This window comes from Chamaea fasciata, unplaced genomic scaffold (assembly GCF_029207755.1).
Source record: "Chamaea fasciata isolate MVZ Bird 193981 ecotype frontalis unplaced genomic scaffold, bChaFas1.0.hap1 SCAF_6, whole genome shotgun sequence".
In the NCBI taxonomy this organism is placed as follows: Eukaryota; Metazoa; Chordata; class Aves; order Passeriformes; family Sylviidae; genus Chamaea; species Chamaea fasciata.
This window is the reverse complement of record NW_027094091.1, coordinates 31,666,495-31,679,763: the sequence shown is the minus strand read 5'-3', so window position 1 is coordinate 31,679,763 and position 13,269 is coordinate 31,666,495. Positions and strand designations below refer to the sequence as shown.

General features: G+C 39.3%; 1 protein-coding gene across 1 annotated transcript in view; it reads left to right on the top strand.

Annotated features, from left to right (window-relative positions):
* Positions 1–13,269, top strand: part of SNX25 (sorting nexin 25) — an 83,270-nt gene that overhangs the window by 52,400 nt on the left and 17,601 nt on the right. The window contains exons 8-10 of the mRNA XM_066185878.1: positions 5,525–5,656; positions 7,283–7,558; positions 11,691–11,846. Of these exons, the coding sequence (XP_066041975.1) occupies positions 5,525–5,656; positions 7,283–7,558; positions 11,691–11,846 (564 nt within the window). The remainder of the gene's footprint in view (positions 1–5,524; positions 5,657–7,282; positions 7,559–11,690; positions 11,847–13,269) is intronic.

The window sequence follows — 13,269 nt, the reverse complement described above, 5'->3', positions numbered from 1 at the left end:
TCTTTCTTCACTGTTGCTTCTTCCCATCCTCTTCTATCACTATGGTAGCTGCAGTCTGGGTTTTTATTTCAAGGCAGCTGGTGTTATTTTGGATGTTTGGCCCCTTCTATTTGGACAGTATTGTCTGAACACTTGAGCTCTTCTCTAAGCAAAAGGGAAAGGCATTGTTTGGGATTTAGTAGATAAGATACCTTGGTATGTTGCAGCTGGTGGCCCTTTGACTCCTTAGAGTCTGGTTGTGTCAGCTTTTCTGTTAAGGTAGCTCCACTAATCTAAATTGCAGAACTAGCTTTTGCAGAAGAAACTGTATGTTTCTTCCTTTTTTCAACTTGCATGAAATAGGTCAGAAACGGGCATTTATTGCACCATACCATTTATTGATGGTGTTTTGAATTATTATTTTATGTAAGTGTAGTGCAGAGGCTTGAATACATTTATTAGCTTCGGGGAAATTTTAGTACTAGTTGAACAAAGAGTTGACTAGTGAATTAAACTTGTATTTTGATTTCACTTATGCATCCTATAGAAAGCTATTCCTTGACTGCAGTAGTAGGGGAGTAACGGTATTGCTGGTAAGAAGTGTTTTATGCATGTTCTGATTATGGGTTTATATATGGAGTAGATTATTTGGAGCTGGCAGTGTTCTGTTTGATTATGCACTCTTGTGATTTTTACTAATTTGACTTTGTACATGTTTCACTCACCTAATTTTCCTGAATCCAGGTTCTCTAGGGAAATCCTAAATATGTGAATTATTACCAAATGCTTACAAACAAGCAAACCTCAGCTACTCTCTGAATCTGAATTCTGTCATTACCTCTGATCCTGATGTAATCTCTGCCCATGGTGTTAGATTTGTTTTTGGAGAAAATGCAGTTTGAGTAAGTGTAATATATAAAGCATCTCTTTATAGTCAGTACTGTTTTAGTCCTTTTTCTTAGAAACTGTGCCTGCACAGTATTGCAGTAATTGAGTTCTTGTTGTCTGTGTTTATTCAGTGCATGATTTTTTTTTCCTGTGTTGTACTGATCACAACAGCCACACCACCTTGTCTGTGAGATTTGACATACGGAGTCACAGCATCTTCTTAGTGGAGCTGTTTTGTGGATCGTGGGTTCTAGGAGGGAGTCTGGGGATCTGACCCTTAACTAGCTGTGCAGTAGCAAAGAAACAGTCTGAGTGTATTCTGAGGTGGAATGAGCTCATGTTCATAATCCAGCTGATGAGGACTAAGATGAAACTCCTGCAGAAAATCTGGCTTCCACTGCATTGGTGGATAGATGTTGATTTAACTGGTGACTTACCAGATTTCCACGGTTCTGAGTTCATGTTATGTCAGGATATATCATGGTACAGAATTTGGGAATATTAAGAAAACAAGCTTCAATTGTTGTCACTCTATTGCCTGGCGATGGCTTTTCTTATGACAGAAGTATGTTTATGAACATGTGAGTCTCAAGGCAGGGACTTTTACATTAGTGTATGTGCAGTAAAATAGTCAGGTGCCTTATGTGGTTAGTATATACTTCGTGATACTTACATAATTGCATCTAGTTCCATTGCTGTATGTGACAGAGACAGTCTTCTGATGACTTGCCTCATTTTAAAACATAACAAGATAAATACAGGCTTTAATTTTTGTCAGTACATGGAAAAAACATTAGTTAAGGGTTTTTTAAAATGCAACTTGGAAAGAGACATTTATCAGTGTTGCTTTTTACATTCTACTTATTCCTGGCTTCTACAAATAAAAAAAGGAAAAAATCCAAAGTAGCAACCAGAAGTTCTGCAGTCTGACTGTATGCTATTATCCCAGCAGAAGACTTTGTCTAGTGACCCAAAGACTGTTCATCCCAACCATCTACAGTGCTGTTACCAGCCTTATTTGGGCTATTCATTATAGGTCAATGTGGTTGTAGTGAGTGGGAATCTGGTGTGTTTTGAAGAAATACAATACAGTGCATCTAGTCCATGCCTGGTGCCTGTGCAGACATAAATTACCTAGTTGTTCTATGTTCCTGTCCAGAGAGAGGTTGTCACTATCTTTAGGGGTTTAACGAGACCAAGTCTCTGCTCTGTAGAGCCGGGGACAAGTCTCTTCTGTGGGCACATTCTAGGGATGCTGGTTAAAGCACCCCACTTAAGAAAAAAAAAAAAACTAGAAAAATCTAACCCTTTCCTAGTCTTAGGCAAGAGCCTGTGACCAGCTGTAATATATAAATTACATTCCTGTTGAAGCAGGGAATTGATGTGGCAACAGTAAAGCTTCTGGTTTTTCCAAACCCGGAAGCTACTCTTGAGTTAACAGGATTTGAAGGGTTGCTGTGGAGGCTGATAATTCTAAGATTATATCTGCTAACTGGATATTAGATTTGAGGGTGTACACATGCCCTAATGCCTGCGTATGTGCCAACATAGCTTAGTGTTTTATGCTCTAATCCATGGTGATACTGAATCATAATATGATCTTTTGCTGAGGATTACAAATAACTGCAGAACTTCTTCTTTGAATCATAAAAGGAAGGAAGATCCACAGAATAGCTGGGTGCCAAAAAGGACTGTTGTTGTTTCACCCCAGGCAGCAGCCAAGCTCCACACAGCCACTTGCTCAGTCCCCCACCAGCAGGACTGGGGAGAGAATCAGAAGGGTAAAAGCCTCTCATGGGTTGAGATAAAAACAGTTTAATAGGGAAAACAAAAGCCACACACTCAAGCAAGGCAAAATGGAATGGTTTCACTGCTTCCCATGGGCAGGCAGGTGTTCAGCCATCTCCAGGAGAGCAGGGCCCCATCACACTTAACAGTTACTTGGGAGGACAAAGCCATCATGTCCCCCCCTCCTCCTTCTTCCTCCCACTTTACATACTGAGCATGATGTCACGTGGTCTGGAATATCCCTTTGGTCAGCTGGGGTCACCTGTCCCAGCTGTGCCTCTTCCCACTCTCCCACATACCCCCAGTCTCCTCTTGAGCATGGCAGTACCAAAAACAAAAAAGACCTTGGCTCTGTGTAAGCTCTGCTTAGCACTAGCAAAAGCATCTCTATGTTATTAGCCTTGTGTTTAGTACAAATCTAAAACATAGCCCCTGCCAGCCTCTTAAGAAAATTAACTTTACCCCAGCCAAAACCAGCACACATTCCCTTTATGACTTTTCACCTCAAAACTAAAACCCTTTTGTGTCTATCATTATTGGCATTGCTGCTGTAACATAATGTTTTTAGTATAGCACTGGTAACATATTTAGTAATTCCAGGATAGTCCAGACTTAAGGAAAAATCAAGAAAACATTTGAGAGGTATCATTTCTGCAAGAGAGTAAGCTCTTCTGCCCATTAATTTATTTAAGTGTTTTAGTTTGCAAGATTTCTATTAGGAAACTTGTGTAACACTGTTGGTAGGTACCACTGCTTTGATTACCATGGGGCACTGGTGCAGTGGGCCCTTTGTTAGGTGGGAGAGGTAGTTGCACTTGCCTTGCTCCCCGCAGCAGCATTTACCCCCAGTTATTTCTGAGAGGGGTTTGTTAGTTAGTTACCCTCTTTGCTAGCAGCTGGAGTGGGTATAGCTTGGATAATAGAAGCATAGAGACCAAGGTGACCTTTCACTCAAGAAGTGACAGCACATGCCCCATGTTGTGATTTACTAACTCTGCCATTATTTACAGAGCTGACATTTCCTGAGATGGGGAAAACATCTGTTCAAGGGTCTTGAAGACCCTGTTACACTTGTATGTTAAATCACTGTCCTTGGTAAAATGATTGAATAGAAAATATGATGACGCACAGTAATGAGGCTAAATCACAGACTGGCCTTTTAACTTGCCATGTCTGTGTTGTTCTTTTGACAGCCTGATCACCATTTCTGTATCAAGCTTAGCTTGAACAAGGTACTCCCTGCTTTTCAGTGAAGTTTATAGAGTGGGCTTTTAAAGGCAGATGTTCATATATCTAAATAGTTTTAAAGCTATGAGCAAAGTAATGTCCAGAAGATATTGGTGTAGTAAAGGATAAAGACAAGAATGGCACATGATTGTAGGAGGGGAACTTGAAAGATACAAATTAACATTTCATATGAGACAAATAATATTTACTTTAACACTGCCCAAAACTTCAGGGAGCTGTTTCAGACAAAACACAGATGACTGCAGTTGTTAAAGAACCACGTTTAGCTTGGGTTGTTAAGGCACTGATTTTGCCCCAGTAATTGTGTATGTGCTCATGTAAGTGGTTTCCTCGTGAAGCTTGAGACAAGGAAACTGTTTTTCCTACACGTAACTTGGTTGTAGAGATCCACAGGTACTAGGTTTAGGAAAACAAGTGGTCTTCCTGGAGAGGGAGGTATTCTGATGCTGACTAGAACTGTATTATTATTATCAGAAAACCCAGATTAGAGAAATTATTAAGGCCTCAATCTCAGAGTTCACACCATCCTCCATACCAAATAAACTTTGCTATAAAAGGCAAAGTCATAGGAAAACTCATTAGCGCCAGTGCTTAAGAACCTTCTTTTCTATTCAAAGAAAAAGGTGTGAGTTGGTTGGTGCCAAAACAAAGAAAGAAACAAAGAAAGAAATTAAGACTACCTAGGGTAGTGTGTTTGGATTCCTGGTGATAAAAGTAATGGCACTGAATAAGTGACATGAAAACTGGTTCAGCTGTAAGACTGGGGGGTTGGAGAGAAAAGGTTGCTTGGTTTTGATGAGGTATTTGGAAAATTGGTCCTATTTTTCAGAGGAAGTCAAGGTTATTAATTTTGTTCAGTATGGGAAGTTTTGATCATTTTGTCAGGGAAGTGTTTTGTTTTCAGGTGTTTGTCTCAAAGAAAATTCCTGGATTCACAAAAATAGTAGAGGATAAGGAAGTGATAATGGCTGTTTGATGCAGCATCTTAATGGCTGCAGCATCTGCATGGGTACAGGAAGTCTGTGTTTCATTTCCTTTGCTGCCTTATGTATGCTCTCCTCACTCAAGAAAAGTCCTGAGTGTTATATCACAGAACATACTCATTCCTGACTGCATTTCTGATAGATGTTTTTCAGTAACAGTGGGAACTGGCCACCAAATGCTGTAGCAGCCAAGGTATTCCCTCTTTCTCTGTCTCTGGGAATAATTGAGATACATTTCAAAGCTCTGTGGGCTGTGGTATGGAAACTGCTGGTGTTCAAAACAAGTGAAGAACAGATCGTTTAGCTTTCAGCTTGGCTCCTCTGCTTTGCAGGAACATTGGAAGTTAAATTTTTGACAGTAGCATTTCATGAGTGACTTGAAATGTCATCTTAGTCCTTTCAAATGTATCCTGATCAGAAAGATGTGGAGGTATTTACTATCTGATAGAAGCATAGATGAACTTAGCTTTTAAGTACTTAGAACTTTTTTTAATGAAGCAAAACTATTATGTAGGAGGCCTGCGTAGTTGAATGTAGCACACGTTTTTGGAATGCATAGTGAAAAGATCTTCCCTACAAGGAAAGGAGTTAGAATTAGGCATTTTCCCAGTTTTTATTCTTAGTTCTTCCTTTTTCAGATTCTTCAGTTTGAAGAAATTTTGGCCAACCCTTCATACCGAGAGCACTTCCGGATCTACATGGAGAGAATGGACAAGATGGCTTTGATCGGCCTTTGGGAGTCTGTGGAGAATCTGAAGAATGCTAACAAGGTGGAAGAAGTTGCAAGCCATATATGGCTTTGTACATTGATGACACTGTTGTGATCTTGATGTTAGGAAATGTCTTTGTTTTTAAAATATGATAGCATGGGATGGGTTCTAAGCAATTTGGGGTTTTTTGGTTGGTTTTTTTTTTACTGCTTCATTTCAGATAGCCCATTCAATCCTAAACAATGAAATTGCGTGTATATTTGTTCTTAAAATCTTTTTGGAAGAGAGGTGTTGCTTTAAAAGACCTCTCCCCAGTCTGTAGCAGCTAAGTTTCTCCAGGAATGCCACACTGCTGATAGAGGGAAGAAACAATGCTATATTGTAATTTTGGCTAAAATAAAATAAGAATTAAAACTCTGAAACAAGGATAGGGAATATCACTTAAAATTGCAACAAGTACCCTGAAGCAATTGTGCAGAGGAAGAATTTTTATCGGACAAATTTGCTGTTTGTGACCAGTGTGGTGGATTTTGGGGGGAAGCAATTAAACCTTCCGGATTCACGCTAGCATGACATACAGGTTTCATTATTGATTATCAGTTAACTTTTTGTTCACTGTAATTTTATCGTTCTTATTCCAGTCAAATGGAAAACATCCTGTAAACAGAGAGACAAGCTGTAGAGTATGAGTAGTGAACCATTAAAACAATCTGAAAAAATGACTACCAACCAACTCAAGTTAGAAAATGTTGATAAAAATAGTTTGTCAGGCACTGTGAAGAAGAGTGTTCTGTCAATCAGTTTTGATTTGCAAACTGCTCATGATTGAAAAAGGTGACATAAGTAATTTTGTGACCTCTCAGCTGTGATTTTTCTCATCCTGTTCACAACAATATGTATGTACATATGCATATGGATATATATGCCACTACAGGGGCAGCTTACAAAAAGGTAGTGTCCTACAGTCATGTGGCTGTGGTATTGTCAGATGAGGCAGGTAAGAACATTGTGGCATACTGAGGGAGTGCATAAATTCTTTTTAATTCTGTCCAGTTTAGGAAGATGGTAATTTAGGGAGCTGATCACGGGCTGTGCTGCATTACTTTCTCTTTTTCCTGTTCATTAATGCCAAGTTCCATCCTGTGCACTTTATTGTGCTCAGTAAAATACCCAGTACTCTACCCAGTGCAGGAGAAAGTCTCTTCAGTTGTGCTTTTTTCCTCTTCTTGTTTAATATTTTTCCCTTTTCCCCCACAAATTAATTACAATCATGTATAAAGTGAATTGATTCTATTCAGCAGAAGACAGGAGAGCTGATACAGCAGAGCCTTACCATCTGAATTTAAAATGGTGACCACACTGTTGCTCTAGCACTTTTCTTCCTTTTAGTGCCAGCTTTTGGAACATAGACTTAAAAGAGTGGGTGTGGAAGCTCTAGCAATTTTAGGGCACAGCTGTTTCTTCACTTAACAAATATTCGTATTTGTAGAATTGATTGCTTAGCAGAGGTGCACAGGCAGGCAGCATACTTGATCTCAGTAAGAGGTTTACAGATGTCTTCTCATACATGTGGAAAGGAAATTAGCTTGATTATCCTTCAAATTCTGCACCTGGGTCCTGAGTCATCTTGATATTTTTAATATATGTTCATTATTCTTTTCTCCCTCCCTCTCCCTTGCTTCCTAGGCTGAAATACCTCAACTGGTGAGTGAAATTTACCAGAATTTTTTTGTGGAAAGCAGAGAAATACCTGTGGAAAAATCTCTTTATAAGGAAATACAACAAAGTCTTGTGGGAAATAAAGGCATTGAAGTATTCTACAGAATTCAGTCGGATGTTTATGAAACCCTAAAGGACAGATACTACCCTTCATTCATTGTCAGTGATTTATATGAGAGATCAGTCAAGAAGGAGGAAGAAAGAAGTTCTGCTCAGCTAACTCCTGAGGACAAAGATGAAGTGGTGAGTGACACAGACAATTTCTTTCACTGTTATTTAAAGTGATCTGAGAGACTGTCCTGAGAAAAGCATGTAGTAGCATCTTCTGTCCTTGAGCTTTGGACTACTCTTCTTTTTTTTCCTCGTTTATTTATCAATGTCATCACTCTTGTAGTTTCATCTGGTGAAACTTGTTTGTTTACGTGCTCTTTGAAATAAAATGGTACAGAATGACAGACTTCTTCAATTTTAATTTACCTGGAGTAGATATTGCAGATTCCTAAGCCTTCTATATTTCACATCTTTCATTATGCCCTTTAGAAACAGAGAATGTAAAACATACTTCATACAAGCTCAGCTGCTCTGCTTTTGAGTGAAAAAATTCTCACTGAAACATCAGGTTTCTGCCCAGACTCATGTCTCCCATGAATTTCCTAGGTACTAAATAGGTATTAAAAGTTGCACAAAAGAGAAGAAAAAGCAATGTAAAATATAATGTTAGTAGGTTTTTTGATTAATTGAATAAATTAATAGGCCATGTTGGAAGATAAATCTAGCACAAGCACTCTACTAAAACAGAGCATTCAAAATGTCATAAGCAATAAGTCAATGGCAACTCTTCTTGGAGCAGGTTTTGTCCTTGGGTTGTCTAAATCAGTCATGTCGGGGGAACTTTTATTGCGTTTACCCAAGAACATTTTGACAAGAGCATGTCTCAGACTATTGAGTGCCTATTTCAGTCAGGCTGCTGCTTCAGATCAGCATGGATGTCTTCATTTTACACATGAACTTGCTCAATGAAATGTAACAGTTTGTCTAAAACCAGACCTAAACAAACAAATGAGCAGAACCCAGAAGTGCTGATCTACATTCTGCTATTTAGAAACAGTTTTTCCATAACCTAATGCTTTTGTATTTACTGCTCAAGTGACTTCAATTTCTATAGGTGAGTTGTTCTAATCTTTGTAGTTGACTGATCAGCAGATCTGCAGAGATGAATAGTTATAAGTAAATTACTTGCAATGTGTGCTTTAGAGCTTGATGAAACTTTTCAGTGTTTGTTTTTCCCTGTATTATTTTCCTTGATAAAATATTCAAGATGTGTTTTCTAGTTTTCTCAGTGCTAACTCAGCTCTGTGTTGATGGTGTAGGTACTTCAAAGACTTTGTGTCCTTGTGCTTGCAATCATTGAGACTTTGTACAAGGACTCTTAGCAGTTTTGTCCAGAACTTCCTGAAGCATTAAATGTTGTGCTTTCTAATTTCTTCATATGCTTTGTTCAAAGCCTAAAACAGATAATGATTTCTTTAAGAAAACTGACACAACACTTTAGGGTTAGCTGTACTCTGTCTGATAACATCTACTGTAGCTGCCAAAAAGTTAGATTTTTGACATCAGCGTCATCTGTCTTTCCTCTTGAGTCCTTGGATATGTATAGGCCAGATAGGAAATCTGCATCAGCCATGAAATCTTAAAGACTAATATATTGCCAAGTCTGCTTACAACATTCAAAGTTGTTTTGGTTTTTTTTTTTCATTTTTTAACAACAAATTAGGTATTAAGTTGTATATACTGCTTGAGTATTTCTTCAGTAGAGCAGTTCTAATGGTGCTGTGCCATCCTTCAGGGTCTTTGAGGTGAAAAAAAATTATAAGAGTCTTTCTGAAGCTTCCTATGTTCTTTCAAATTTTGGTGAAAATGCAGTACTGGCTAATAATTCTGTGGGGTTTTTTTTCCTTCCCATGTATCAGAAATGACATCTTAGAAATTGGATGTTTCTGGAGGGATACGTATTGATAGCAAACAGATTGCATTTGGTTTAGTTTGAGTTTTAGGTCTGTGTCCTCACTTCCTGGGGCACTGTGGGCATCACCCGTGTTAATTTTGTATAAATTTCACTGCTATAGCTGAATAGATAAAAAGCTATCTCATGCACTCATGGAGATGAGGACAAAAGGATGAGCCCTGATTAAATGTGAGAAAATCAAGTCACAAGATAGGAATCTGGAAAGGGCCAACTGCTGGTTCTGCTGCAAGAGGAACAAGCTCTTTCTTCTTCCCAGTCTGTTGCCACTTTCTTTTTCTGGGACAAACCTCCAAGTATTTCTACTTGGAGAAACATCACAGGTAGAAATACAGAAGCAAGCAGTGCTTGCATCCAGCACTTTGAGGAGAGGAAATGGTGATTGAGTTGGTGCTGCATGTGTCAGATCACTAAAGTAAGACTGACATCTGTTTTCTATGTCACTCACCAGTCAGGGGAAGACAACACTACCTATTATGATCTCAGCTTCAAGTGAACTGGTTGTTTATTTGTTAAATTTGATATTTTGTATACAGGTTACTTGATCTTGTAATTCTAGCATTCTTGTGGTTAAACCTTGTGATTCAGCAGTGGTTTTTGCTTTAAGTGTCTGAAAAGTTAATGACAGAGATATCATGTAGCCTACCTCTGGGAGCACAGCCTCACTGATTTGTAATTAATTGTAGTTCTTTGATGGCTAGAACTGACCTTCATATGAAAAGTCATTTAATTCTTGTGTTGAAAATAGCATTTTTGATTCCTTCTTTACGTCCCAACAAGTCCAGGGTCTGGGGTTTTATATGGTTCTTTACATTTGCATTTTAAATAATGTTAATTATTATTTGTTATTGTAGTGCCAGAAGACAACATTCTGAGGTGAGGTCTGTATGCATGCTTGGAGGCAAGTTTCTGACCCTAGGAGTTTATAGTCCATTCAGAATAGACAGAAGAAAGGAGAGGGCATAGAGCTAATGGCTTTTTACTCAGCCACATAGCAGACAAATGCAGAGCTGGTAAAGGGCATGGATTTCTTATCCTAGAACTCCTGACTTGTGTATTATGTTTGAAGATCATGCTAAGGAGATTAGTTATTGTTGCTACTGTTATCTCTTCTCTGACTTTTTTTTTTTTAATAAGATATAAGACATCATGGAATTTACAATAGGATTGTCTCCTCTAAAACTCAAAGAATTTACGAGAGTTTGAGAGTTCCTTCTGTTAGCTTTTTCTTCATGATATAAGGATACAGTTTACTGAGTTGGAATATCTTTAATAACATGGAACCCCCTGTTCATGAGAACAGACTCAGCTTCCCACAGATAAATTTAGATATACTCAGTGACAAACAGACCTCAAAGATCTTTGAACATGGCAGCAATAAAAGCTGAGTGCTGTTTGCTAGTCTTGAGGTCTTCATGTCTATTTGGGGAAGTACAGTAGGAAGGTGGAGGCTGAGCTATACGTCAGAAGATGTTAAGGAGAATGTCACTGAAAGGTGTGAAGTTTTCTATTTTTTGCATGCCTGTAGTACACAAGATGGAAAAAGCTACTGGTTTGTCTGAATGAATATATGAAAATGATTTATGAATTTAGGGTAAGGCATATGTGCTTTTAACACATTTTTATTAACACTTCTAAAAACAGCAGTAAAATCTGTGTAGAAAGCTAAAGGACCTGGTTTAGATTGTTCTGCAGGATGACAAATCTGTTTTGTGAAGGTTTGTGGGAGGCAGGACTGTTTGTTAGAAATACGGGGGGTTTTTTTGATTTTACTTCCTGCTGCCCCATCCTCATTATCTTTCAGCTCAGCACTAAGTATTTGCTTTTCTATCTGGCTCTGAATATTGATCCTGACTACTGAGCTGTTTTTGCTTTTAAAACAAACTTTAACTCTGCCTCTCATTTACACTAAAGCCTTAGCTTGAAGGTCATTTTTACACAGTTGCCATGTGTTGCCAAAGAACTGTAGTAGAAACGGCAGTGAGGCTTTTTCTGTTGGGGTTATTGGTTTTGGTTTGGTTTTTTACAAGAGGCTGACAATTCATGTTGGATCTGATGGTTAGAATATGTGTTATACTTACATTTTCATCTACATCAGGAAGTGTTCTTATATGTAAAAAACTTATGGTGCAAACAATAACCCACCTCCTTCCCCATTCCTGGCAGTGTTCAAGGCCAGGCTGGATGGGGCTCTGACCAGTCTGGTCTCGTGGAAAGTGTTCATGCCAATGGCAGTGACATTGGAACTGTGTGATCTTTAAGGTCCCTACCAGCCAAAACCATTCTGTCATTCTATGAATAACTCTCTTCTCTCATATTAATGTAGCAATTGCCCCCATCATCTGTTCCTAGAGCCAAGGTTGTGAAGAAGCTACTGAGGAATGCAGCACAAGAATTAATGAACAGGCCAGTTATGCTGTAAATAAACTTCGCCAGCTAAATGACAAGCTTGAGTATAAGAAACAGGCTCTAAATTCCATTTGTAATTCACCAAAACCCGACAAAAAGGTACGTACCTTTAGTGTCTTCAGTTCTTTTATTTGATAGTCTTTTTTTGGATATGTGTGCGTTCCAGTGTATGGATGTGTGTAATACCCAGTTGTCACGTGTTGGATGGGTCAGATGGTTATTTGTTTATCCATCAACTTGCTAAATAGAAGGTGAAATCAGAAGTTAGTTTTATTTTTTTCCCCCCATATGTAAAAGCTGTTTTAACTAAAATTGCGAATGCGATCTATATTGCTTTGTTGGCCGTGGAATAACGACCACTCTCCCGTGGTCTTGCTGCTTTGTCGGTGGCAAGGGATGTTTCTCCTTTGCCTCCCTGCCGTGCCTCGGGCATCCGGCCGGGAATGTCCGCGCTGGGCGGCTCCGGTGCCCTCTGCTGGCTCGCCAGGGCACGGCACAGCGCCCTCGTGGCAGCGCCAGCTCTGACCCACTGCCTCCAGCTAGGGGATAAAAAACCCCGAACCTTTAGGAGGGACTGATTGCTTTATTAGGAGCTAGGAGAAAGCATGCTGTCATCAAAGGGGAAATTCGGAGGGATATGAAACTTTAAATCTCTGGACTAGGGCAAACAAAAAATATCCTTTTCTCTTTTCAAAGTGAAACAGGTAAGCAATCTGAGAATATACTCAGGAGAAGCAAGTGACTCGCACATGGTTTGGGCCAGCTTGTTTGTGTTGGTATTCCAGGCCTGTTGTTCAGATGCTGTTGGGCTTGTCTTGTCAGGTGTAATGGGTTTTGGTTGCAGATGGTAGATGGTGGGTAAGATAAACAAGTAGCCAAGGTGTTTGCCTAAAATCCTGCTGCTAGGGATGACAAAAATGTACCTGGCTATTAGTCATTGCTCAGAACCTGGCTTCTTTATACTTTTTTCCTTCGCTCATGGGGAGTGCTAAGATGCTCGTCGGAGTAGGAGTTGACACCCCACTCATTCTGTGCTGCCCCAGCTCTGGGCACAGTTACCTCCAGGAGAAAGACGTGGACACTAGAGTTTGAAGCCACCCTGGCTAGCTTCATTCCCTCTGTCCCTTCCTCATCTTCTTTCTGCCAGAGGGTACTGCAGACAACTGAAAGTGTTTGCAGCTGTTCTGGGGTAGACCCCTTCCGACCCAAGCCCTTCTATGATTCTAGATAACTAAACCTTTATATAGTGCTCCATTCACATGAATGTTCTGTGTTCCCTTTGCATTGTTGAAACTGTAGTAACTATATTCTTTCTATATTTAGGCTCTTGGGGGAGGCAGGGATTGTACCCCTACTGAAGTGTAGTGGGGTTTTCCCTGTATGTTTTTGTTTCTAAAATATCGTTTATCTTGGAAAGTAGATACATCACTGAAACAGAATAGTGAAATGGATCCAGTGTTATTGTAAAGTCTCAGTATTCGGTTCGTAAATGTCACAGCTGTTTACTTATGATAAAATCTTA